At 45.6% G+C, this 27,802-nt stretch overlaps 1 protein-coding gene across 1 annotated transcript in view; it reads right to left on the reverse strand.

Annotated features, from left to right (window-relative positions):
• Positions 1-25,428, reverse strand: part of F8 (coagulation factor VIII) — a 232,157-nt gene extending 206,729 nt beyond the window's left edge. The window contains exons 1-2 of the mRNA XM_073573105.1: positions 25,244-25,428; positions 21,556-21,659 (exon numbers count right to left, since the gene is read on the reverse strand). Coding sequence (XP_073429206.1) covers positions 21,556-21,659; positions 25,244-25,380 — 241 coding nt within the window. The 5' untranslated portion in view covers positions 25,381-25,428. The remainder of the gene's footprint in view (positions 1-21,555; positions 21,660-25,243) is intronic.
• Positions 25,429-27,802: the final 2,374 nt, after the last annotated feature.

The following is a 27,802-nucleotide window of genomic DNA, read 5'->3' on the forward strand; positions in this document are numbered from 1 at the left end:
GCACGAGCACTGGAAGTGTCCGTAGAATTTTAGGTATTATTCATATTTTCCTGACAAGAATGGTTAAAATCAAAAATTGTGGTTATCATAAAAAGGTACAAAACGATGAAGGTGAATAACAAAGGGAAGTGTAGTAACTTAACTAGGGCTAGGAGCCATTACATCTACAACTAGGGTGCCAACCTCCGCTGTCAGGTAGGGCGAACTTAGGGTTCATCTAGGGAGAGATTAGCCCTAGTTAAGTTACTACACTTCCCTTTGTTATTCACCTTCATCGTTTTGCACCTTTTTATGATAACCACAATTTTTGACTCCTTATTTTAACCATCCTAATAAAGGATAATTTTTAGACGTCTATTTTTTCCGGTCTGACTTTTTCCCCTGGAGGAACTGACTTGTCAATAGTACAAAATAAGTCTCTTGAGGTCTGTGCTTTTGCTCCCGATGTGTGTTATTGTCTGCAGCACTGATGTCACAGTCTTAAGGGCATGTCACACTAAGAGATATCGCTAGCAATATCGCTATAACTTGTGACGTTATAGCGATATTGCTAGCGATATCGCTGTGTCTGATACTTACCTCCGACCGGCTCCCCCGCTGATTATCGCTGATCGCGCGAGAACGTCCTGGACTGTTTCTCGTCGTCAGCTTCCTGCGGCGCTTCCTGCTGTGACGACGAGCGACGCGTGGAACCGGGCGGGAGGACGCAGGATCGCCTGGTGTGACAGGTAAGTAGCGACCCCCGTCCCCAGCGATGTCGCTGGTGAGATCTGCCTGTGTGGCAGCTCACTAGCGACCACTTAGCGATGTACCAGTGATCCTGACCGCGTCATATCGCTGGTTGGGATCGCTGGTACATCGCTACGTGTGACAGTACCTTTAGTGTGCAGTGAAAGGGGAGGATTTTTGTTGTGGGCACTCCAAATTTTATTATTTTGTCCTGGTGAGTTACTGAGCGTTCATTTTTTCACACACCGTCTAGCGGTGTACGCTCCCCACATACTACCGTGTACCGGCTGGTATCACGGACAAATAGAAGCTATCTGGGTGTGACTCTGGAAGAAAAAGCCGAGGAGTTTGTCCGTTTTTTTAGACCTACACCATAGAGTTGTGTCCGTTTTTCAAACAGTTTCGTATATCTGCTGTTTGATTACTGTCAAAACTAGACAGAGAAAGCGTGTGTCAGTCCGTATACCAATACACGGAGCTTGACAATTTTCCATACAGACACCGTCTAGCGGTGTACGCTCCTCACACACTACCGTGTACCGCCTTCTAGCACGGACAAATAGAAGCTACCTGTGTGTGACTCTGGAAAAAAAAGGTGAGGAGTTTTTCCGTTTTTCCAGACCTACACCTTATAGTTGTGTCCGTTTTTTAAACAGTTTCGTATATCTGCTGTTTCATTACGGTCAAAACTAGACAGAGACAGCGTGTGTCAGACCATATACAAATACACGGAGCTTGACAATTTTACATACACACACCGTACAGCGGTGTATGCTCCTCACACACTACCGTGTACCGCCTTCTAGCACGGACAAATAGAAGCTACCTGTGTGTGACTCTGGAAAAAAAGGAGAGGAGTTTTTCCGTTTTTCCAGACCTACACCTTAGAGTCGTGTCCGTTTTTCAAACAGTTTCGTATATCTGCTGTTTGATGACAGTCAAAACTAGACAGAGACCGCGTGTGCCAGTCCGTATACAAATACACGGAGTTTGACAATTTTCCTTACACACATCGTATAGAGCTGTCCGATTCTCCAACAGTATTGTATATCTGCCGTTCGCATTACTGTCACTTTTATACCTAGTCAGCGTGTGTGTGACACTCCGTAAATACATATACGGAGATTGTTAGTTGCACAAAAATTGTATACAGCTGTACACTTCGGATACAGTTCCGTATATCTGCTTGTTGGATTACGGTCCAATACATACTGTGAGAGCGTCTGTGACTAACATAATATATACGTTGATTTAATTTGTTCAATACACTTTACACAGCTGGACGCTCCTCATACAGTACCATCTCTATGCTGGTATTTTTGGTACATTTTCCCAATGAAGAAGTATGGTGGAAGAGGCCGTGGATGTGGGCAGGGGGGCGCAGCTGGTACTGATAGTGGTGGTGCATTGGCTGGTTCTGGCAAAAGCACAATAGCAGCTAAGGCAGGAGGTGTTAAGCCTGCGTCATCCTCTGGCCCAAGAAGGCCTGTAAGGTTGCCTTTTCTTAGAGTAGGAAAACCGCTTTTAAAGCCGGAGCATCAGGAACAGGTTTTGGCTTACATTGCCGAAACAGCCACCAGCTCTATTGCCTCCTCTACTGAACGGTCGAAACCTGCAAGCACGGAGTCGTCAGTGCAGGGTTCTGGTCATAAAAAAACCCTTTCCTTGTGTCCTTCACCCCCACCAAAAGTTAAGGATGCGGCAGCCCACACTTCAGATTACTCTATGGAGCTCTTTTCAGATACCATGCCTGGGTTATCCAGTCAAATCCTGAATTCCCCAGTCCAAGATGAATCTTACATGGAGTGCACTGATGCACAGCCACTGCTAGATGATTCTGCTGGTACATTGACCCACAGCACTACATTGCCCTCGCAGTCTATTGAGCCAGAATCTGACCCTGATGAAACCCAGGTGCCCCTTCCCGCATACTATACCACCTTACACAGTGACACAGAGGAAGGTAAAGAGGAAGGTGCAAATGACTTTGAAGAGGAGGTGATGGATGACCCAGTTCTGGACCCGGATTGGCATCCATTGGGGGAGGAGGGTGGCGCTGGCAATAGTTCAGATAAGGAGAAGGATCCGCAGCAGGCATTGACATCACAGCAGCAGTTATCTAGCAGGCCCGTAGCTGTCCTAAAACGTGGAACAAAAACTAAAAGAGTTGCAGGACAGCTTGATCAGGCAGTCAACTTAGCACAGCGTGCAAGGCCAGAAAATGTTTACCATAGTAGGAAGAGTGCAGTGTGGCCCTTCTTTGTCCAAAATCCTACTGATAAGGCAAAGGTTACCTGTAAGAAGCGCAGAAGGACCTTTAGCCGAGGTAAACAACTCAGAAATTTGAATACTAGTTGCATGCTTAGACATTTAATCAACATTCACTTGCAAGCATGGACGGACTACAAAACCTCAGGTAGCACATGTGCACCTGCTCCGACTGAAGGTAGCCAACAATGCTCCATCGCTACCCCCACTGTAAGACCACCGCCACCATTAAGCACACCACCAGCACTAAATGTGGAGGTGTCGTCGCAAGGCCAAAGCACTCAGGGAATCACAATGGTTTTGCAATACAACACTGAATCTAGGCCATCACCACCAATACCATCACCAACCCCCTCTCACCCCATCCGGTCCACCGCTACTTCCCCCATATGCAGCTCTCCAGTCCAGCTCACCCTACCAGACACTCTGAGTAGGACAAGAAAGTACTCATCCTCTCATCCACGTACACTGTGTTTGAACGCCTACATTGCCAAACTAATTTCATAAGAGATGATGCCCTACCGTTTGGTTGAAAGCAAAGCTTTCCACGACCTCATGGCCTACGCTGTCCCACACTATGACCTACCCAGTCGGCACTTCTTTTCTCGAAAAGCCATCCCTGCCCTCCACCGGCATGTGAAAGACCGCATTGTCCATGCACTAAAACAGTCAGTGACTGGAAAGGTGCACCTCACAACGGATGCATGGACCAGTAGGCATGGCCAGGGCTGTTACGTGTCCATCACTGTGCACTGGGTTAATGTGGTGGATGCAGGCTCCACTGGGGACAGCGGCGGTGGAACAGTGCTGCCTAGCCCACGATATAGGAAACAGTTGGCTGTAGGCTTTCGCTCCTCCTCCTCGTCTATCAGCGAAAGCTCGTCCACAGAGCGCAGTCGCATGAGCACTACATCCGCAGCTGGCAGTGTTGCACACGAGGTGTCCCACTATCAAACAGCTAGTGGTAAGCGTCAGCAGGCTGTGTTAAAGATGATGTCTTTGGGCGACAACAGACACACCGCGGAGGTACTGGCCGACATCTACATCTTGAGGCAAAACACAATAGCAACGGTATATAGCTGCATCCTGTATGCCATATTGATACACAGGTGCAGCTGGTAATGGACATTCAAAGATCAATCGCTAAAATATATAAAGCGGAGATGTGGAAACCACAACAAAAATTGCGACCATAGATCAACATCTTTAAAAATATATAAATCATCTTTATTAAATCATGGACAAGACAAGACAAAATGGGGGAACTGTGCAAATGGCAACCAAAAGTGCAATAGTGCAAATGCAAAAACGAGCAAAACCAACCACGGTGAACCTGAGCTGTAATGAAAAGGCTATTATTTAGATATCCCAATCTATATAGGGAGAGGTATATACCAAATCCAAATGGATTCAAAGGGTTAATAAGTGAGAAACCTGACCTGCCTTAAATCACTAGGACATCTGCACATGTCCATTATTCTACATAAAAGGGCTAATGCCCATCATTTATTGTCCACATGTGCCATCCATATAGAGGGACTGGGTGTCAGTCAGATCTACGACTACCGCCCCAAGATATAGTCAGATTTACTAACACAACACATGCATATAGATATATAAATGGAGCGGTTAGATATTCCCAATGCTGCAAAACATGCATATGACCCGGCGGGGCATATGACCCGGCGGGGTATATACCCCGATACACATTACCTCTCTCCAGCTTCAGGATGACCGGGCGGTGTACTCGTCTCCCCGACGCGTGTTTCGGAGCAATGGGCTCCTTCCTCAGGAGGAACCCTCATCCACGCCACTGGGCTGATCAGGATGGGCCCGATGAAAAGCAGGAACCAATCTATTGGCATGAATATCAGAGGCAGAGACCCAAGAATTGTCCTCCTGACCATAACCCTTCCACTTGGCCAAATACTGGAGTTTCCGTCTAGCCAGACGAGAATCCAGTATTTTCTCTACCTCATATTCCACATTACCTTCAACCAATACAGGGTCAGGAGGTGCAGCCATAGAAACTACTGGCTCAACATATCTCTTCAACAGCGACTTATGAAACACGTTATGTGTTATGATTGAGTCACCATAGGAGGCAAAAACAGAAATGCTAGCTAAGTCCAGAAAACCAGAGAAGTTGGCAGCTATCGGATTGCAGACCCCTGAACTTATCAACACAACTAGCAGTAGCCGTGGGGGGTTCCTACGATGCCCTAGACCCCTCGATCACTGCCGGAGAATTAAATAGGCCTAAAGAAAGAAAGGGGAAATCTAAACTGCCCCAGAGCAGACCCCAAAGCAATAGGCAGCCCCCAACATATAATGACGGTGAAGCAAGATGAAAACACTAACACAGACAGAAAGATAGATTGAGCAAAGACGGGGCCCAAGCTAACTACATAGGAAAGGACAGGAAGGCTGCTGTCTGCAATCCGTGAAAAACCCTATGAAAATAAGAGCCAACAGACTGACAGTGAAAAAGGCCCTGAAGACGCTAGGCTTCAAAAAGCTATGTCAGTACTCAGGAATATTCTGAAGACAGAGCAACAGGCAAAAGGAGATTCAGCTCACCCCAGCAGGGAATGGCAGAATCTAGAAAAGCAAGGAAAACAAAAACAAAACACAAATGCAACAGGCAAAGCAAAAAACTTAGCTTTAGGGGAGCAGGAATCAGACTGGTGACCTAGAAGTCCACAGAGAAATCACCCGCAGGGCAGAAGGGCGTCGGCAACCGAATCACCTGTTGTAAAAACAAGGGTACCAACTCTGAGGAAGGTGGCAACTTTGGGAGTGGTACAAGATGGACCATCTTAGAGAATCTATCACAAATCACCCAGATAACAGTCATTCTCTGAGAGACAGGAAGATCAGAAATAAAATCCATTGAAATATGGGTCCATGGCCTCTTAGGCACCGGCAAGGGCATCAACAACCCACTAGAGCGAAAACAGGGTTTAGACCGGGAACAAGTCCCACAGGACTGCACAAAATTCCTGACATCACGAGATAAGGCGGGCCACCAAAAAGACCGACTCATCAAATCTCTGGTACCAAAAATACCTGGATGACCAGCCAATGCGGAGCAATGAACTTCAGGCATCACTCTCTTCCTCCACTGGTCAGGAACATACAATTTTCCTCTGGGACAACGCTCAGGTTTGTCCTCCTGGAACTCTTGCAGCGCAAGTCTCAAATCGGTCGAGATGGCAGAAAGAACTACCCCTTCGCCTAAGATGGTAGCAGGCTTGGTCACCACAGGAGAATCAGCAAAGAAACTCCTAGAGAGGGCGTCTGCCTTGACATTCTTAGTTCCAGGAAGAAAAGAGACCACAAAATCAAAACGCGTAAAAAACAAGGCCCACCTAGCCTGTCTAGGATTCAAGCGTTTGGCCGACTCTAGGTAAATCAAATTCTTGTGGTCCCTCCAACCAATGTCTCCACTCCTCAAATGCCCATTTCAAGGCTAACAATTCCTGATTCCCCACATCATAGTTGCGTTCAGATGGGAGAACTTTCGGGAAAAGAAGGCACAGGGATTCATTTTAGACATCACCGGATCTTTTTGGGACAAAACAGCTCCTGCACCAATCACTGAAGCGTCTATCTCCACCTGAAAAGGAAGTGAAACATCAGGTTGCCGCAAAACCGGAGCAGAAGTGAACCTCCGCTTCAGCTCCTGAAAGGCCGAAACAGCCTCTGAAGACCAATTCTGCACATCAGCACCCTTCTTAGTTAAATCAGTCAGTGGTTTAGCAATACCAGAAAAATTAGCTATAAATTTACGATAAAAATTAGCAAAACCCAAAAACTTCTGGAGAGCCTTCAAAGAAGTGAGTTGAACCCAATCATAAATGTCCTGTGCCTTGGCCGGGTCCATTTCAATAGTTGACGGAGACAAAATAAATCCCAAAAATGAAATCCTTTGTACACCAAAAAGGCACTTCGGTCCCTTAACATACAAGGAATTCTCCCTCAATATCCGGAGCACAGTCCGAACATGTTCCACATAAGAATCCCAATCCCTGGAAAAGATCAAAATATCATCCAGATAGATGATCAAAAACTTATCCACAAAGTCCTGGAAAATATCATTCATGAAGGATTGGAAGACAGAAGGGGCATTAGTGAGCCCAAAAGGCATCACCAGGTACTCAAAATGTCCCTCCGGAGTATTAAACGCCGTCTTCCATTCATCCCCATGCTTGATGCGAATAAGATTATACGCCCCCCTGAGGTCAAGCTTAGTAAACCAGCAAGCACCTTTAACTCTGGAGAATAAATCAGAAATCAGGGGTAACGGATACTGAAATTTAACTGTAATTTTGTTGAGGGAACGATAGTTAATACAAGGCCTTAATGAACCATCCTTCTTGGCCACGAAAAAAACCCCAGCACCTAAGGGCGAAGAGGATGGTCTAATATGACCCTTCTCCAACGACTCCTTAATATAAGATCGCATAGCCTCGTGTTCGGGTACAGATGAATTGAAAAGTCGACCCTTGGGAAATTTACACCCAGGTCTCAACTCAATTGCACAGTCATAACTCCTATGAGGAGGCAAAGATGCAGACTTGCTCTCACTAAATACATTATAAAAATCAGCCAAATAGTCAGGAACATCATGCGACTGGGGAGAGGTGGAGAAAACAGGAGTGTCACCAAGAGCACACCGACAACCCCAACTCACCACAGACACAGATTTCCAATCCAAAACCGGATTATGGATTTAATTTTCTTGGTGGTCTGGGGCGACCCGCATTTTCACCTGGGTCCAAAACTGAGGTTTATTCTTCGCCAAAGGAGTAGCATCAATACCCCTCAAAGGAATAGGCGTCCACAGAGGTGTCATAAGAAATCCACAACGTTTAGCAAAATCCAAGTCCATTAGATTCAAGGCCGCTCCTGAATCCACAAAAGCCTTCGTGGAAAATGTGGATAAGGAGCAGATCAGAGTAATTGCCAAAAGAAACTTAGGTTGTACACCACCCACAGCAAATGTGTGTGCAAAACGTTTCTCTCGTTTAGGGCAGACAGAAATAACATGAGAGGCATCTCCACAGAAAAAACACAACTTATTACGCCTTCTAAACTCCTGGCGTTGCGCCCTAGACAAAACTCCATCACATTGCATAGGTTCAGACATTTGTTCAAAATGTGGCAGCGCCTCCTGTGTAGTCTTGCGTTCATGTAAACGCCAATCAACTTGAATGGCTAATGACATAGAATCGTCAAGACCAGAGGGAACAGGAAATCCCACCATAGTATCTTTTAAAGTCTCAGACAAACCCTTCTGAAAGAGAGCTGCCAATGCACTATCATTCCATGCAGTAAGGACCGCCCACTTTCGGAATTTCTGACAGTATAACTCTGCAGGATCCTGACCCTGGTTCAATGCCAATAGGGATCTCTCAGCTTGATCAATAGCAGTAGGTTCATCATATAACAACCCCAAGGCTTGAAAAAATGCATCCACATTAGTCAAAACAGGATCTTCAGGTGTCAAAGAAAACGCCCAATCCTGGGCATTGCCGCGCAGCAAGGAGATGACAATTTTAACCTGCTGCGCAGAGCTCCCCGATGAGCTAGGCTTCAAGGCAAGAAATAATTTACAATTATTCTTAAAATTCAAAAATTTAGACCGATCCCCAGAAAACACATCAGGAGCAGGGATCCTTGGTTCAACAGCATGTGAATGAGTGAGATAGGTGGAAATTCCCCGCACTTCAGCAGCGAGCTGCTCCACACGATCAGACAATTGCTTAATCTCCATCAAGGAGAAAAAAGGGGGGAAAAAAAAAGAATCCTCCTACGGCCCCAGAGAAAAAGAGGAGAAAATATACATATAAAAAAAAATTCTGACACTTTTTTTTTTTTACAATTCTCTCCTGCTTTTGAGTACCCTAGAATCTGCGGTATGGCTGGTGATTCTGTTATGAATGAGTCACCGAGGAGGAAAAAACAAAAAGCAAGCTAAGCCCAGAAAACCGGAGAGGTTGGTAACTAGCGGATTGCAGACCCCTGATCCTATCCACAAAAACTAGCAGTAGCCGTGGAGCGTGCCTACGGTGGTCCTAGACGCCTCGTCACGGCCGGAGAACTAAATAAGCCTAAAGAAAGAAAAGGAAAATCTATACTGCCCCAGAGCAGACCCCAAAGCAAAAGACAGCCCCCAACATGTATTGTCGGTGAAACAAGATGAAAACACAGACACAGGTAGAAAGATAGGATGAGCAAACGATGGGACCCTCGCTAACTAGAAAGGACAGGAAAGAAGCTGCTGTCTGCAATCACGCAAAAAACCCTGCCAAAAAGAATGTCCAACACGTCTGATAGAAAAAGGCCCTGCAGTCGCTAGACTTCAAATCACTATATCAGCACTCAGGCATATTCTGAAGACAGAGCAAAAGCGATCAACTGATCAGAGACAAAATGGGGATTCAGCCCAGTCCCAGTCAGGGCTGGCTGAGCACAAAAACTAAGTAAACCAGACAAAAACTCATATGAACAATAGCAGAGAAAACTTAGCTTTAGGAAGGCAGGAACTAAACTGGAAACCAGGAACCACAGTCAGGAAAAATCACCAGCAAGAAACTAGGGAGTCGGCTGCCTTAAATCCAATCAGAAACTCCTGATGTCCAATCACAGTCCTCTTCCTTAGGTGGCCGGTCTCTGCCATTTAGATCAGCTTCATTACCTCCCTTCACCAACAGAGGGAGTCCAGATAGAGAACTCACTACTCCTCTGTCAACACAGCCAGCTCCATAACCCTCACCTGAAGCCAGAGGCAAACCCGAAAATGAGCTCACAACAAGGCCCATCATGTGCTGGAGCAATGTAAATGGGGCAGATCAGACACTGGAGCAGCATCTAAGGGGCACATTATACACTGGAGCATTACAAATGGGGCCCATTATATATGGAGCATTATTGGAGCCCATCATACACTGGAGCATCATCCATGAATCCATGAGGCCCATCATGTACTGGAGCAATGCAAATGGGGCAGATCAGACACTGGAGCAGCATCTAAGGGGCACATTATACACTGGAGCATTACAAATGGGGCCCATTATATATGGAGCATTATGTGGAGCTCATCAGATACTGTATGGAACATTATATGTGACTAATTATTTGGTATGGAGAAATATATGGGGCTCATTATTCTGTATGGCGCACAATGTGGTGGCCATAACACTGTATGGAGTAATATACTGTCTTGTTTTTGAGCTTTTGTACAATTTAAAATAGATCAGTAATGTCATGTAAGCAGTGAAGTATGTGTCATTGTACTATACCTATATCTCTGTGGCGTATCGGAGCATCATGAGTTGTGGTATGTGTTAAAGGGGCGCACTGACACTCTTTGGCCCAGGGTACACGAAAACCTGGAGGCAACCCAACCCCCCCCCCACAACTTTAGCCAAATAACCCCCAGTTTTCAATGCGTAACTATTATTAGGAAGTAAATTAAAGTTGACAAGCTTCAGTTATAAGAATTGTTGATGTTTTTGGCATTAAAATGGGCACTGTAGGTATGTTTACTGTCATCCACTCCCTGCCGACTTTGCTTCCCCATTGACTTGCATTGGGTTTCGTGTTTCAGTCGTCCTCCGACGTTTCCCTATAGTCGGCCGATTTCGTTCGACCCGACTTTTGTAAAAGTCGGGTTTCATGAAACCCGACTCGACCCGAAAAAAGGCAAAGTCGCTCATCTCTACTGTATACGAATCTGGTAAACTGCACAATAATATTGTTGCTACATGGCTTTCTTTAATGTCTTCACCAATAGACCTTAGCTGTGATATTACTTCCTTCATTGATAATATGTGCTTCTGCATGTCGTTGTCTGCACTCACTCATACTGTAAAGCTTTCTTAATAGAAATAACTTGTGATTTAAACTGGGTCTTTCATGTAATTTTCTTAATGTCTCCCACATTCCTTTCGCTGTTTCTTCATTTCTTATGTGTATTAATTGAGCATCATCCACTAATAAGCTAATGATGGGTCTCTCTTTTCTATTTTTCTTTTCCCATGTCTGATTATCTTCATCAGGTCTGTTCTGAATTCGCTTTCTGGCCTACCTCTGGTTACTAGTGAAGGTAGTGGAGCTGGTTATATTGACAGAGGGGTTGCGAGTTCTCTTTCTTGGCTCCCTCTGGTGGTTATTGGAGGTAATGGAGCTGATCTGATTCACAGAGGCTTGCCACCTGATAATGAGGAGGACGATTTGAGATCTGGAGTTTCTGATTGGATTTAAGACAGCCAACTCCCTCTATCCCTGCTGGTGATTTTTTCCTGCCTCCTGAGGTCTTAGTTTCCAGCTCAGTCCCTGCATGCTCAGCTAAGTGTTCTTTTGCTATTGTTCACATTTGATCTGATTTTGTCTATTTCAGTTCTGGCTGGGGCTGTGCTGAATCTCCATCCATATGTTACTGCTTGTGCCAGTTTGTTTTTGTCCCTTATTAGATTGGCTTCTTTTTGCTCTGCTTTCAGAATATACCAGAGTGCTGATATAGTGGGCGAAGTCGTGCGACTTCAGTATTTTTCTATCAGACGTGTTGGACATTTTTTGCAGGGTTTTTTGCGTGATTACAGACAGTGTCTTTCCTTTCCTGTCCTGTCTAGTTAGTGTGGGCCCCATCGTTTGCTCACTCTATTTTCCTACCTGCATTTGTGGTTTCATCTTGTCTCACCGACAATATATGTTTGGGGCTATCTATTCCTTTGGGGTCTGCTCTGGGGCAGTTTAGATTTCCCCTTTCTTGCTTTAGGCTTATTTAGCTATCCGGCTGTGTCGAGGCATCTAGGATCATCGTAGGTACGCTCCACGGCTACTGCTAGTTGTGTGGAAAGGATCAGGGGTCTGCAATCCGCTTAGTTACCAACCTCTCTGGTTTTCTTTGGCTAAGCTTGGTCTTGCTCTCCTCCTCGGTGACCCATTCATAACACAGCTCTATCAGTAATGATTACTTCCCATAAATCGTCCTTAGATAACAACATCTCTACTTTGAATTTCCAAAACTGATCATTTTCACTGTTCAGCTTAGCTACTGTGAGTTTCAGCTCAGTGCTGCACATCATTTTTATATAATCTTACTTGTTTTAGAGTTGTAGTGAAGACATTCTCCTTTCTCATTGAGAGTTCCTGTATATCCTGTGTGTGGTGATTCTCTGTAATTATCTCCAGTGTGCAGTCCTCCAGTTCCTGGGATCATAAATTCCTTTGTCCCTCTGTATCTGGATTTTTTTTCAGCCTCCATTCACTGGGTTTTATCTCCTTCTGTTTACATAGCTTATCTGCTTCTCTGGTGTCTGGATTTATTGCTTGGGATTATCTTCTGGGATTCTGTATTCTGGGCTTCTGTGTTCTGGGACTATCTTCTGGGTTTATCTTCTGTGTTCTGAGCCCATAACCTGTAGCAGAATGCATCTTCTGAGAATGATCACCGGTGCATCAGAGAACTTCACTGAGTAAGTTATCTTGAGTAAACAGTATTTACTTCATATGGGTAAACATGAGATAAAAGTATTCAGTAGCACACAGTCCGTGCTTCTGGCATAATACACTCAAAAGTGAAAGTAAAACTAACAACAACTTCCCTCCCGACAATACAGCAAACATATAACTTCACACTTTTGTCATCTGCTGTCAGGCTAGTGTAAAGTCCTCCCTTCACTTATAATAAGTCCTGATCTGTTGCATATGTCAATACAGGTAACCTTCATGACGCAGTTCCCTGATATAAGGGACCAGAGAAGAAAGGCAGAAAGGGCTTCGGCGCCAACCAGGGAGACAAGCAGAATGTATACAAAGGGAGACGCTGAGACTGAGCCATCAGAACGTGCCAGGAGGTCTGAACCAGTGGGTTGTTGTACACCCGCGAGCAGGGTCCAGCTGACGCCAAGCAACATTCATGGACCGGACCACGCAAGTCAAGACCTGAGGCTCAGACCCACGCCAGTCAAGGTCCACGAACCAGACCGCGCTGCTCAAGACCCTGGATCCAGTCCTCATTCGTCTAGGCCTGATAGATGACTATCGTTGGTCAAGCACCGAAGACTAGGTGAGGACCCTGATCCAGAAAAAGACATCTGTGGTAGTGAATTGGAGGTGTGAGTGCGTTGGGCCATTATTTCCAGCACTGATTTATAATACAGGGTTCAGTCTGGTGTAGTACAGCAGACAGGACGAGGTTCGGTCAGTGTGAGAAAGGCCAAGAGAGCATTGCTGGACTTTGTCATAAGGTCTTGTGACCTAGCGGGAAGAACCAGAGACTCCCACTAGGGCCTGTAGCAATTGGGGGTGAGGGGGGGAATTGCACTGCCATGCCTAAAGGCCCCGTCACACTAAACGATATCGCTAGCAATATCGCTGTAACTTCTCTGGTTTTGTGACGCAGCAGCGATATCGCTAGCGTTATCGCTACATGTAATACTTACCTCCGACCGGCTCCCCCGCTGGTTATCGCTGATCGCGCGAGAACGTCTTGGGCTGTTTCTCGTCGTCAGCTTCCTGCTGGGCTTCCTGTGGCGCCGACGAGCGACGTGTGGACGCGGGCGGGAGGACGTCGGGATCGCCTCGTCTGACAGGTAAGTAGCGACCCCCGACCGCTGCTATGTCGCTGGTGAGATCTGCCTGTGTGGCAGCTCACTAGCGACCACTTAGCGATGCACCAGCGATCCATATCGTTGTCGGGATTGCTTGTGCATCGCTAAGTGTGACAGTACCTTAAGATTTTGGAATACTGATCTCATCAGAGATTAGTCAGATAGCATAGAGAACATACTATAAGAGTTATAGTGTACTTGATAACAATCTTGTGCATTGTATATCATATACTACTAATACTCTGCTTCATACTATATTCTTACTGTTGAGACCACTTCTTCCCATTCCAACGTTAGAAAAAAACAGTTAAGTTGGTTACTTTCGCCTTGTCCTTGTCTGTGTGTTGCATCCGGTGACCTGTTTACACCAGCACTATGGTCATATCAAACACACAACTAGATAAATTCCTAGAGGGGTCTCGTTTCCAAAATGGGTTTACTTGTGGGGGGCTTTCACTGTTTAGGCACATCAGAGGCTCTCTAAATGCAACAAGACACCCGCAGAACATTCCATCAAAATATGGGTTCCAAAACGTCGCTCCATCTTTCTGAGCTCTTCCGTGCACCCAAACAGTAGTTTCACCCCACATATGGGGTATCTGCGTACTCAGAAGATATTGAACAACAAATTTTGGGGTCCATTTTCTTTTGTTACCCTTGTGAAAATAAAAAATTGGGGGTTAAAAAAAATTTTTTTTGGGAGGAAAATGTGATTTTTTTTAATTATTTTCACTGCTTAATGTTGTAAACTTCTATGAAGCACCTGGGGGTTAAATGTACTCACCACACATCTAGACAAGTTCCTAGAGAGGTCTAGTTTCTAAAATGGGGTCACTTGTGGGGGATTTTCACTCTTTAGGCACATCAGGGGATCTCCAAACGTGACATGTCATGTGTTAATTATTTCAGCAAATTTTACATTCAAAAAGTCCAGTCCCTGCCAGGCGCCAAAACAGTAGTTTTCTCCCACATATAGCATATCGGTGTACTCAGGAGAAATTGCACAATAAATTTTGAGGTCAATTTTTTCCTTTTACCCTTTTGAAAGTAAAAAAAAATGGGGTCTAAAGTAAAATTTTTGTGAAAAAGGTTAATTGTTCATTTTTACCTTCCACATTCCATTAATTTATGTGAAGCACCTGAAGGGTTAATAAACTTATTGAATAAGGTTTTGAGTACCTCGAGGGGTGCAGTTTTTAAATGGTGTCATTTTTGAGTATTTTCTGTCATATAGACCCCTCAAAGTCACATCAAATGTGATGTAGTCACTAAAAAAATTGTTTTGTAAATTTTGTTGGAAAAAGGAGAAATCACTGGTCAACTTTTAACCCTTATAACTTCCTAACAAAAATATAATGTTTCAAAAGTCGTGCTGATTAAAGTAGACAAGTGGAAAATGTTATTTATTAACTATTTTGTGTGACATAACTCTCTTATTTAAGGACATAAAAATGAAAAGCTTAAAAATTGCTAAATTTTCCAAATTTTTGCCAAATTTCCGATATTTTCAGAAGCAAAATCAAGTCATATCGAACAAATTTTACTACTATCATGAAATACAACACGCCAATCTCAGAATCAGTGAGATCCGTTGAAGTGTTGTAAATCGATCCGTGGGATCCATTGAAGAATTGTAAAATTTGGTCTGGTCAGGAAGGTGAAAACAGTTTTCAAGGTGAAGGGGTTAAAGGCGTTCACAAAACAAACACATCTCTGTTCAGCTCCAGCACAACTCTAAAGGCCGATGTAACAGGCCAGATTAACCCCCCCGCCCAGAATATAAAGTGGCCTATGCTAGTTTATACCCCGGGCATATTCTGGCCCAGGCCAAACTATACCCCGGGGTATAAATTGGCCTAGGCCAGTTTATACCCCTATGGATCAGACTATACCCCGAGTATATTATGGCCTAGGCCAGATTAGACCCCTCCGGGACAGAATATACCCCAGCTGCTGTAGATCAGATATTTCATGCTTTTGAGAATCATCAAAAACGGGGTCCAGGCAGCACATGGGGCCCCAGGCAGCACACAGGGGCAGAGACAGCGAACAGGGCCCCAGGCAGCACACGGGGCACCAGGTAGCGCACAGGGGCCCCTGGCAGTGCACAGGGCCCCTGACAGCACACGGGGCCTCAGGCAGCACACAGGCGCAGAGACAGCGAGCCGGGTCCCAGGCAGCGTACGGTGGCCCCAGGCAGCACACAGGGGCAGAGACAGCGAACGGGGCACCAGGCAGTGCACAGGGCCCCAGGCAGAGCACAGGGGCCCCAGGCAGCGCACAGGGGCCCCAGGCAGCACACAGGGCCCCAGGCAGCACATGGGTCCCCAGGCAGCACATGGGTCCCCAGGCAGAGCCCAGGGCCCAAGGCAGAGCACAGGGCCCCAGGCAGCAGACAGGGGCCCCTGGCAGCGCACAGGGCCCCAGACATCGCACAGGGGCCTCAGACATGGCACGGCGGCCCCAGACATCGCACATCGCATATGGGCTTTAGACATTGCACAGAATTAAGTGATATACTCAAGAACGGGGTCCCAGACATTGCACAGGGGGTCCCAAACAGTGCACAGGTGGTCCCAGACAGCACACAGGGAGCAGAGACAGCGCTGTCTCTTCCCCCCTTGTGCACTGTCTCTGCCCCCTGTGCTCTGTCTGGGACCCCGTGCGCTGTCTCTGCCCCCATGAGCTGCCTTAGGCCCTATGCGCTGCCTGGGGACCCGTGTGCTGCCTGGGGCCCTGCGTGCTGCCTGGGGCCACTGTGTGCTGCCAGTGCCCCTGTGTGCTGCCTGGGGCCCCTGTGCGCAGCCTGGGGACCCATGTGCTGCCTGGGGCTCTGTGTGCTGCCTGGGGCCCTGTGTGCTGCCTGGGGCCCCTGTGCGCTGCCTGGGGCCACTGTGCACTGCCTGGGGCCCCTGTACTCTGCCTGGGGCCCTGTGCACTGTCTGGGGACCCGTGTGCTGCCTGGGGCCCCATGTGCTGCCTAGGGCCCTGTGCGCTTCCTGGGGCCACTGTGTGTTGCCTGGGCCCCTGTGTGCTGCCTAGGGTCCTGTGCACTGCCAGGGGCCCCTGTGCACTGCCTGGGGCCCTGTATGCTGCCTGTAGCCCCTGTGCACTTCCTGGGGCCCCTTTGTGCTGCCTGTGGCCCCTGTGTGCTGCCTGGGGCCGCTGTGCTCTTCCTGAGCCCCTGTGCTCTTCCTGGGGCCCTGTGCCCCGCCTGGGGACCCCTGTGCTGCATGGGGCCCCTGTGCACTGCCTGGGGCCCCTGTGCGCTGCCTGGGGCCACTGTTTGCTGCCTGGGACCCCTGTGCACTGCCTGGGGCCACCGTGTGCTGCCAAGGGCCCTCTGTGCACTGCCTGGGGACCCTGTGTGCTGCTTGGGGCCTCTGTGTGCTGCCTGCGTCCCCTGTACACCGCCTGAGGCCCCTTTGTGCTGCTTGGGGCCCCTGTGCTCTTCCTGGGGCCCTGTGTGCTGCCTGGGGACCAGTGTGCTGCCTGGGGCCCCTGTGTACTGCCTGGGGCCACTGTTTGCTGCCTGGGTCCCCTGTTCGCTGCCTGGAGCCACTGTGTGTTGCCTGGGGCCCTGTGCACTGCCTGGACCCCTATGTGCTGCCTGGGGCTCTGTGCGCTGCCAGGGGCCCCTGTGCGCTGCCTGGGGCCCTGTGCACTGCCTGAGGCCCCCGTGCGCTGCCTGGGGCCCCGTGCGCTGCCTGGGACCCCGTTCGCTGTCTCTGCCCCCCCGTGTGCTGCCTGGGGCCCTGTGTGCTGCCTGGGACCCCGTTCACTGTCTCTGCCCCCCCGTGTGCTGCCTGGGGCCCAGTTTTTGATGGTTTTCAAAAGTGTGAAAAATCCGATCTACAGCAGCTGGGGTATATTCTGACCCGAAAGAGTATAATCTGGCCTAGGCCAATTTATACCCCGGGATATAGTTTGGTCTAGGCCATAGTATACCTGGGGTATAGTCTGGCCCAGAGGGGTATAAACCGGCCTAGGCCAATCTATACTCCGGGGTATAGTTTGGCCTAGGCTATAGTATATCCGGGGTATAGTCTGGCCCAGAGGGGTATAAACTGGCCTAGGCCAGTTTATATCCCGGAGTATAGTTTGACCTAGGCCAGAATATACCCGGGATATAATCTGGCCTAGGCCACTTTAACCCCGGGTATATTCTGGGCCAGGGGTTAATCTGGCCTGTTACACCGGTATCACACATGGGAGAAACTCGGACGAGTCTCGCATCTTAATACTCAGCACTTGGGAGTGGAGCGTGCGGCTGTATAGAAAGACATGCAGCCGCACACTCCGCTCCCGAGTGCCGGTGGCAGTGCCAGGTATTAAGATGTGAGACTCATCCCAGTTTCTCGCATGTGTGATCCCGGCCTAATTCTGCTGAGCTAAATTACCTGCTGTTATTAGACCTGTCAACCCTGAGCTGGATTATGGTAATATGTACCAGCTGAAACCATGTAGTAAACAGGTCGCCTCTCAAGTACAGTGGCGACCAAAAGTTTAGTATTTTTTTTTAAGTGTCATTCCTTCTGTCTGGTTGCTGTGATGCCATTTTCCAGGTGAGTTTAGTATACCGGAAGCAAATGGTTGTCAACTATAAGGATGAAAATTGTGTTTGACATTCTTTTATCCTTCTATGTGTTAGTTTTCAACATTTGCTGGGCCAAACGTTTTTGCATATATTGATATGGGTAGCCAAATTTTTCTGAAATGTTTTTTTTTTCAGTGTTTTTTGGTTAAAACATGACAAAGACAAATTTATCAGCAGATGTCAGGAAGCTTATTATTCTGAGAGTGAAGTCAGACAAAAGCCAAAAAGAGGAACTATGGAATGAATTCATTCATCTCAGAGTCAAATATCACGTTTAATAAAGAAAGAAAAAGAAGTTTATGGAACAGCTGACAAACCTAGAAGTGGACGACCACGGAAGGCTTTCTCCAAAAGTTCATCACATTATTAAGCAGTCAGTATCTTATGTCCATAAAAGTGCTGTACAGATTTCACATGAAATGCAAGAAGAATATGGGGTCAAAGTGAGTTACCAAACTGTGGGGCGACGGCTAAGAGCAGTGGAGTTTAATGCACGAGTTCCAGTTAAGAAGACTTTCATCTCTGCAATGAACTTGAAGGTCCGACTTGAGTTTGCCAGAGAACACAGCCAATGGAAAGTGACAGATTGGTCTAAGGTGTTGTGGTAGCATGAATCCAAGTTCAGTCTGCTTGGTAGTGATGGAAAGCACTATATATACCGCCCAACTGAAAAATATAATGGTGTAAGGTACCAAACACCTACAGTGAAGCAAGGTGGTGGCAATGTCATGGTTTTGGGCTGCATCTGCCATTGGCTCTCTGCATAGAATTGATGGAAAGATGAATGCTACCATGTGCAAGGATCTACAGGAGAATGCAATCCTGCCACATGGTAAAACCAAAGTACGCAGAGGCTGGAAATTCCAGCAAGACAATGATCCTAAGCAGACATCCAATTTAATCAAAGATTGGTTAGCAAAGAAAAATGTCCGCCTGTTGCAATGGCCAAGCCAATCCCCTGATTTACACCCTATAGAGCAACTTTGGGATGAGTTAGGCCGACGAGTTGGGTCTCGTACCCATAGCAATAAAGATGAATTGTTTGCAGATTTGCAAATGGAATTTAGCAAAATCCCTCAGAATGTCTTATACCCAAGTGACTGCAATGCCCCATTGGTGCAGTAATTAAAGCAAGAGGTTATGCTACAAAATACTAAGTTATGGCATTGTAGCAATTAATTTCTCTATGTTGTGATTAACAAATAGTACATGCAAAACTTTTGGCAGTCAGTTTTCTTTCATTAAATGACCATACCGATATTCTAAAACATTTTGGTTTAAATTAAGATCTTATATGATGACAACTTTATGCACTTTCAATTCATCACCATGACATCACAACAACCAGACAGAAGTAGGGTAATCATTTTTTTTTAAAAAAAAAAAGCAAAATTTTTGGTCCCCACTGTACATAAAGCGTAATCAGCATAGAAGGATATCAAATCTAACTTTTACCAATATTCATTAAAAATAACCTGGAGTAGAAGGACAAATGTACACCGACCAATCTTCACAAACATATAAAGTGCAAGTGCTCATAATAGCCAGTGTTCACAAAAAAAGGTTCAATCTCACCCATATGTCTTGATGAGATGTATCTTTCTAAGGTTGGCCAGAGAAGTTGTAGAAGGGAATCTTGCACTAAAATACCCTGCCGTGCCCCTTGTAAGACTCCTGCCCTCATCAGGGCAGTATTCAAGTGCGGCACTGCCTGATATAGTACCCAAATTTATCCTCCCTATGCGTTTCCTCCTCAGTATCGAGGATTCTTCAAGGAAGTTTATATACTAGCAAAATGGGAGAGACAAGTGTCAGGAGACCCATTAACCCTCTCAGAAACCTAGCGTTACTGGTACAGATTTTTGCATTACTGAGGCCTACCACCTCGGTGAGACATATCTGCCATCCAGGACCTTACCTCCTGGTTTCTTACAAAGGTCACTGAGCACATCAAGACACCATGCGCACTTGCACAGAAAACTCCCGATCCTCATCAAATTCGTATTTCAATGCATGCTGCGGCGAGGACCAGATGGGTGTTGCAGAGAAGTTGGAGAGGTGAGTGAGAAGGTGAGCATAAGGATTTTTTTGTTTGTTTTTAACCTTTCGATGGCTTTTTACGGTTCAGAAACATGGCGGCGAGCAGCTGCTATTTTGCTGAATCAACACAGAAGTGAATTACAAAAAGTGTTGGTGAATGCAGATTTTTGTAAAATCCGAGTAGAATTCTTCACCCTTAAATTCACCATGGTATGACTTATGGTGAGACAGAAGAGGGATGGAAATCACTTCTCTCTCTGCTGTACTAACAGTGAATACAGAAAGGAAGTTGATGACACTGAAAAATATTTCACATGAAGGGACATAAAAAATGTATATAAATGATCCACGTTTTTTAAATAAAAAAAAAAAATACATGATCACTGCTCATCTCCTGAAATTGGATGTCTTTTTTTTCTGGGAATTGTATTTACTCTAATAGAGATCTGACTCTGATAAGGGGGGGGGGGACAGGAAAATAATAAGGGTAGAACCCCCAAGAAGCTGTAAGGAGCAACACCCCACGGTTCGTGTGCTGGAACGCTCAATGCTGGAAGTTTCTACTTTGATAAATGTTTAGTTGTATTCTTTTGTGAATATAATAAAAGGAACAAAGTTTTTTTTAAGTGAGAAAAGAAACAATCCAACAAAATAAATTCTTTACAATTCAAGTTTATTGAAAAATATATAATATTAACATAATTATATAACATATAAAAAAACACAGTCATTACACTTTGCATATTTTTTATTTTTTATTACTTATTAATTTATGCAGTGTGTAAGGACTGTTTCTGAAACACGTTTTTATTGCTGTTGGAACTGGATTTTTTCTGCTTTTTACATTTTTTCAATAAACTTGAATTTTTAAGGATTCATTTAACTGGATGTTTTCTTATTCCTTGTCTGGGACTTGCAGTACTACAAGTACTCCACGCAACCTGAATCATGATCCTCTGGGGTGATCATTTGTTCCTTCTACGGCCACATTCACACGTTCAGTATTTGCTCAGTATGTTATATCAGTATTTGTAAGCCAAAACCAGGAGTGGAACAATCAGAGGAAAAGTCTAATAGAAACACGTCACCTCTTCTGTATTGATCACCCACTCCTGGTTTTGTCTTCCAAATACTGAGGTAAAATACTGACCAAATACTGAGCGTGTGAACGTGGCCTTAGAAGATTCTGCCCGCATAAGACGGATGTTATAGCACAAGTATGAATAAATCCTAATATTAATGAAATCTCTGCATATTCATCTGCATTGATATATTACGCATGTTCCTCCACCGTCCTACCTGTCCAGGGATCCTGCGGTCTGATGTCTGTGTAACTGCCATCCGTGTACTCCACATAAAATGCTTTCTTGTATATTTGAGAACCAGGTGCCTTTAAAAATGGCCTGAAATATCCAATAAAAAAACAACAACTATAAACTAAACATACCTGTATAGTAAAGGAAATACTGCAGTAACTCCCCCAATATTTCTCTGTGTAATGTCAGGGACTGATACAATGATGAAATATTCCATGAATCAGCTGAAAATTGAGTCGGGGATTAAACCCTTTTTGGGGGAGCACAGCAGCTCCGGACATTGCTTAGTGGCTGCTGCCGAGTTCTGCTCCTCGCCTCATGTGAATGGAAAATAAAGTGCAACCCCCAAGGTATGGAATACGATAGTCGGGGACGACAATAGACAAAGGAAGGGAGAGTGTGGGGAAGGTGACAGACGGACGGACTTGTCAGCAAGAAGAAAGGATGGTTTGTGCACTTTTGACAGATGTTAGCTATGACAGAAGGGAAACAGCTGGGAAAAGTGTAGATTGAGTGCAATACCTTGGGTTTACCACAAGATGGCAGGGGATAGCATGAGTTCAGGACTTGACAGCAGCTTAGGGCTTTAGAAACCGTTGGTCATGGGGGGCGGAGTTACAGGGAACCGGGAAAGTTATAAATAGGACAGGAGGGTTCCAGAAAGTTCCAGTCCCGGGAGGAGCTCAAGAGGAGAGGAGTCTGTGATGAAGTGTGTGCTGTGTGGAGAGCTCAACTAGGGGACTGAGGAGAAAGGAAGTCAGGGGGGTGGCCCCGACACGAAGAACCGGAGAACAGACGAGGCCCCGGGCGAAATATACCAAATTGACGACGACCTCTGACCAATAAATTGCTGTTGGTGAACAGGCCCAAGGCGGCCACAGTGACCGAGCTGGTAGGAACGTGACTAAGCTAAAAAGTAAGGTGTATGTACCGGGGCTTGGAAACGGAAGGCTGTGGAAGAAGTGCGGTGTATTGCTGGAGTCGTCAGATGGACAACTAAAATAAACTTGGACCTGTTGTACCCGAAATCTGCCTCCATCTTGTGTCTGTGACGTCTGTGCGCAGTAAATGAGGGACCACCCCCCAGTCTGGCCCACACCACTACATAACGTCAGGGACTGATACAATGATGAAATATTCCATGAATCAGCTGAAAATTGAGTCGGGGATTAAACCCCTTTTTGGGGGAGCACAGCAGCTCCAGATATTGCTTAGTGGCTGCTGCCGAGTTCTGCTCCTCGCCTCATGTGAATGGGAAATAAAGTGCAACTCCCAATAGGCATTGTGCGGGGATGACTTGCTCCACCCAATACCTCGCTCATATCAGGCATCATGATCTACTAAAGTTAATTTCAGCTGATTGTTAGGGGCTACGGACCTCGGACCACCCACTGATCTCATATTAGTGACCTATCTTATGAATAGCTCATCAATATGTCATTCTTGGACAACCTTTTTCAGTAACCATTACTGCTTGGCACATAGTTATGTACATGTAACTTACATTTTCTGGCTCAGATAGGAGGTTTTACTCTGGCAGGGAATGACAGTATTGTGTAGGAAACAATTTGGGCAGTGTTATGTGGCCACTGTTTGGTAGTACTTACTTTTAGTCACTGTATGACTATTATTTGGGTGCCAAATTACAGTTTTGTGTGGGTATTATATTCTTATTTGTGATGCCATACTCCTTATACATTCACCAGTGAAGCATTAGATGAAGAATTGACTGCCACGCATATAAGAAAAAAATACAAGTAAAAAAAAGCACAAAGAACACAAATGAGCAAACACCCTACAGAACTGAAGCCAGGTAATGGTAATAGTGCATGTAATTACATAGGGGATTCAGTTAACGCTATTTTGATTTTTTTAAATACATAAAAGTCATCCCACCGCAACAAGGTGCAGTGTGCACCCATCAGGGCGGTCCTAACCTGTCTCCAGTATTTAAACCTTACCATGTGTCACACTGCATCAATGTGAATAAGGGCCGAGCAGGACAGGGCCAGACTGAGACACCCACCCTTGGTTAGCTATACAGATGGAATAGTTAGATCAGAAAGGGGACCGTCTCGATGGGTTCACCTTGACATTGCTGGGATGGCTTTTAGCTTATAGTCTAGCTTGGCATATACATAAGAAAATTAATATAATAATACTTAACATGCACTGCAATTTTAAACATTTTTGCTTAACTTTTGGCTTTGTTAACATCAAAATTTCTAATTCCGATGTTCTGCTCCATTATAGTAGTAGAAAATCAAAATGAAAGGATGTGCTGGACCTATCACATGATTGACCCCATTGATGCAAGATAGTCTGCATACTCATTGTTCATGGAGCATTGCCAAAGGAGTCTATTCTGGTGTCTTTTGTGGAGACCCAGTACTTCCCCCCACATTGCCACAAGGATATTGCGCTTAGCCAGACTCTGTTTTACACTGATGAGGGGCAAACACCCTAAATCAGCTGAATTAGTTCAGTTTCTGGCTTGGCATTTGTCCCTCTTCATGTTGCATGGCATTGCATATCGCTTTATAGGGTAGCCACCTCTCCTGGTTGGTAATTGTGAGATAGTTTCTTCTTATTCTCTAATAGTTTTAATTTGCAGAATTATCTGACATATTTTAGATTGAATACCCAAAATGATGCTCTTGGTAAAGCATACGCTCTACGTAGTGCCATTAGTCCATGACACCAGAGGCTTTTATTAGCTTTGGTAAGCTTGAATAACATTTTTTTTATATATTTTGGGGGAAATTTGTCAAGACAGATGTTTCCTATTGGAAGTTCGTGATCTGGTGCCCGACCCAAACTTTATTCCAAAGTACCAGAATTCTACCCAAACTTGAACCAGAACCCATACCCCCTTGAATACAATGCTGACCCGAACTTTTGAGATGGAAAATTCTCTCTCCTTCCCCAGTAACTCCGAACATTGCAAGAGACTTCCAGGAGAAGCCCATGTTTGGCATTTACCATCGGATACTAACTGTCCTGTTCAAATGCCGAACTTTTAAGCTTGGGTTCTCTCATCTCTACCCGTAACCTAAAAATTGTGGGTTTCCATATGCCAGAAAATTAAATCTATGCCAACTTTTAACTGAAGCAAATTTTGGCTGCAAAGTACATCACGTTTCTGGCATACATTACAATGTGTTGTGCAGCAATAGGTCACATCCCCTTTTGAGAAATCCCAACCGCTTCTTAGAAAAGAGCAAAAATTCATAAAATTTTGCGCAAGTAACACTTGAGACACATTTAGCAACTGTTGTTGAGGTGACGATTAATTCTCCCCGTTTATCTAAACAGTATTGATTTACATTAAGTAGTGGAAATTTTGCTAGACTGAAATTTTGGCTATCAAGTTTCTAAATTAGAAGGTTGGCATCCGTATTTTAACATCCAAAAAATACAGAAATTCCTATTAAGTAATTATATACTGCATAATATTACTTTGTAAGCTGAAAACTATCGGCCACGTCACCTACTCCATTTTTTTTTCGGGGGGGGGGGAGTAGACAATGTTTTTTGAAAATTGTTAAAATCAATTGTGACCTCGAGTTTTTGCGTCACAACAACATTTTCTTGGTGAAAATTGATACACATGTAAGAAAAAAAAGATTTCCAAAGCAACCATATTCTACAACTGCCGAAGTGACGTTTACCTGTCTTCTCCCGAAAACACTGTCCCATCCCTGTAATTCCACAACTGTTCCACAGCAGCAATGTAGAATATTCTAGTGACGGCCTCACATGTGTGACATAGAAATGACAGCAGAAGGAAGCTCCCGAGCCTCATCATGGGTACGAGCTGTCACAGAAGAATGTCTCACTTCTGGATGTGCCTTAATCTTCCTTTTATTAGCAGATGCCTTTCCTTTAATTTTTCATGTTAACTGCCTTCGAAAAGGAAGGAAATTTCACAGCAGGAAACCAAGGGTGTGACGTTAAGTTACACTTCACTTTGATGTCTACTGTGGGGAAAGTGACTTTGGATTATTTTCAAACTTGCCAATAAATCCTTAGTTAATTTGTTAAGAATTTGAAGAATGAATTCTAAAAGTTTACACCCACGACTTTCTTTTATACATTAACTATACATAACTTTTTCATATATCCCTTTCTTTGCCTCTTTCATGCCTCTTTCATATTTTTTACCTTTTCCAAAACCATTGTTACTTTTACTAAAAATATTGATAATTGCATGAATTGGAATGGTGAGCTCTGGTGTGCTACATGGAAGGGCATTCACTCGGTTTATTCTAATCCTACATTTTTCCTTCAATGTTTGATGTTTGCATTGATTTTCTTGCAATAACTGATCAACGAGATTTAAAGAAAAAACTCACAGTTGTCTTTGTGACCACATCCCTTTACTATGTTACTTCTATAAGTAGCAGAATAAAAAGTTTTGCGTGTGATGAGTGGTTATTAGCACCACGCTGGAGTCCTGCTCTGACAGGCGGGGTCCTGCTGGTCCTCTAGCCATTTTCTTAGGGCATGCGCACATGCATTCCTGCCCTCTTGAAGGGTCAGCGCGTGCACTTGCTATTTCCTCCCCAGTAGGTATTAGGTATTGCTTCCTCCCCACTGGAGAGATGTCTGTGCAAGCTTCCTGTTTCAGTCTAAGTTGTGTAAGGTCGCATATCAGTACAAGTCCTGTTTGTTATACTCTAGTACAAATCTTGCCTGCTGCACTCTGATGCAAATCCTGCTTGCTGCACTCAGATGCAAATCCTGACTGCTGCACTCAGTGTAATTCCTGCCTGCTGCACTCTGATGTAAATCCCGCCTGACGCTCACTAGTGCAAATCCTGTCTGCTACACTCTGAAGCAAGGTCTGTCTGCTGCACTCTGACACAAACTCTGTCTGTTGCACTCGGATACGAACTTGGTCAGCTGCAGTCTGATGCAAGCTCTGCCTTCTGCTCCATCCAGCCTGTCCTTCTGGGTCCAGCTGCTGCACGACCGTTGGTCTGTCCTGGAGTGGCAACTGGCGTTCATCGGGAAGCGAAGTCTAACCTCACCATCAGTGGCTCTAGTGAATAGTCAGGTGATAGCTTAGTCACGCCCCTCAAGGCTCTCCGTGGTCGGAGGCACAGTGGTTCCACAAACCACGATCGTGACAGTTTGCTCAGGCCATGGATCCCGCTGGACTCCGGATCCTGCCTGTTCGGACCACGTACCAAGAGCTTTGCCAATAGAAAGACGCACAGGAAGAGCTTCGCCTTTCCTTGTGGAGGACTCATCGGAACCCATGCAGATCGACCACCTTGCCTTTGCTAGACAGTGACTGAGGAATCATCGCGCTAAAGGCCAGTGCCTGTATTGTGGAGTTATGGGTCACTCCATTCCAGTCTGTCCGGTGAGAGCAGAGAAGGTCCGGTGTCTAGGGGTGGTAGAAGAGGCCTCCCTAGACTGAAAGGACATCTCTCTACCCCTGACCCTTACTGTGGCCATGACAATAGGTGAATGCCAGTTTGTTGAGTTGGCATATTTGGATTCCAGGGCAGCCGGAAATTTTATCCTCCAGGCTGTAGTGGATTGGTTCGAAATCCCAGTTCATCCGCTCATGAACCTACTGGAAAAATCATCTGTCGATGGGAGACGGTTCGTCTGGCTACTGAGCCGCTTGAGGTCCATATTGGGATGCCTCATTTTGAGAAGATTGCCTTCTATGTTCTTTCCCACATGTCTCACACCTTTCACTTAGGCCTACCATGGCTGCGGCAGCATGAACCTGTGTTTGACTGGAGAAATGGAGAGGTGCGCTGGTGGGGACATTCCTGTCATGAGAAGTGTCTGGCTCCAGTACGTCCATTTCAGGTCCCGTCTTGTCCGTCATCGCTGCCCGGTTTGGCATCTGCTTATTGGTCTTTTGCTGATGTTTTTGACAAGATGGAAGCAGAGACTTTGCTGCACTACAGGCTGCACAACTGCCCTACTGACGTAATTCCAGGATCTACACCCTCTAGAGGCCGAATTAACCCTCTGTCCCCAGCTGAGACTCAAGCTATGTCGGACTACATTCAGGAGAATTTGGCCAGAGGGTTCATTCAGAAATCCTCCTGTCCTGCTGGGGCTGGGTTTTCCTTCGTTAAGAAGAAGGATGGATCACTCCGACCCTGTATTGACTATTGAGGTCTCAGCCAGATCATGGTGAAGAATAAATACCCTATCCCACTGATTCCTGAGTTGTTCGACCGATTAAGGGGTGCCAGGAT

This window comes from Dendrobates tinctorius, unplaced genomic scaffold (assembly GCF_039654945.1).
Source record: "Dendrobates tinctorius isolate UK_male_01 unplaced genomic scaffold, ASM3965494v1 ptg000034l, whole genome shotgun sequence".
In the NCBI taxonomy this organism is placed as follows: Eukaryota; Metazoa; Chordata; class Amphibia; order Anura; family Dendrobatidae; genus Dendrobates; species Dendrobates tinctorius.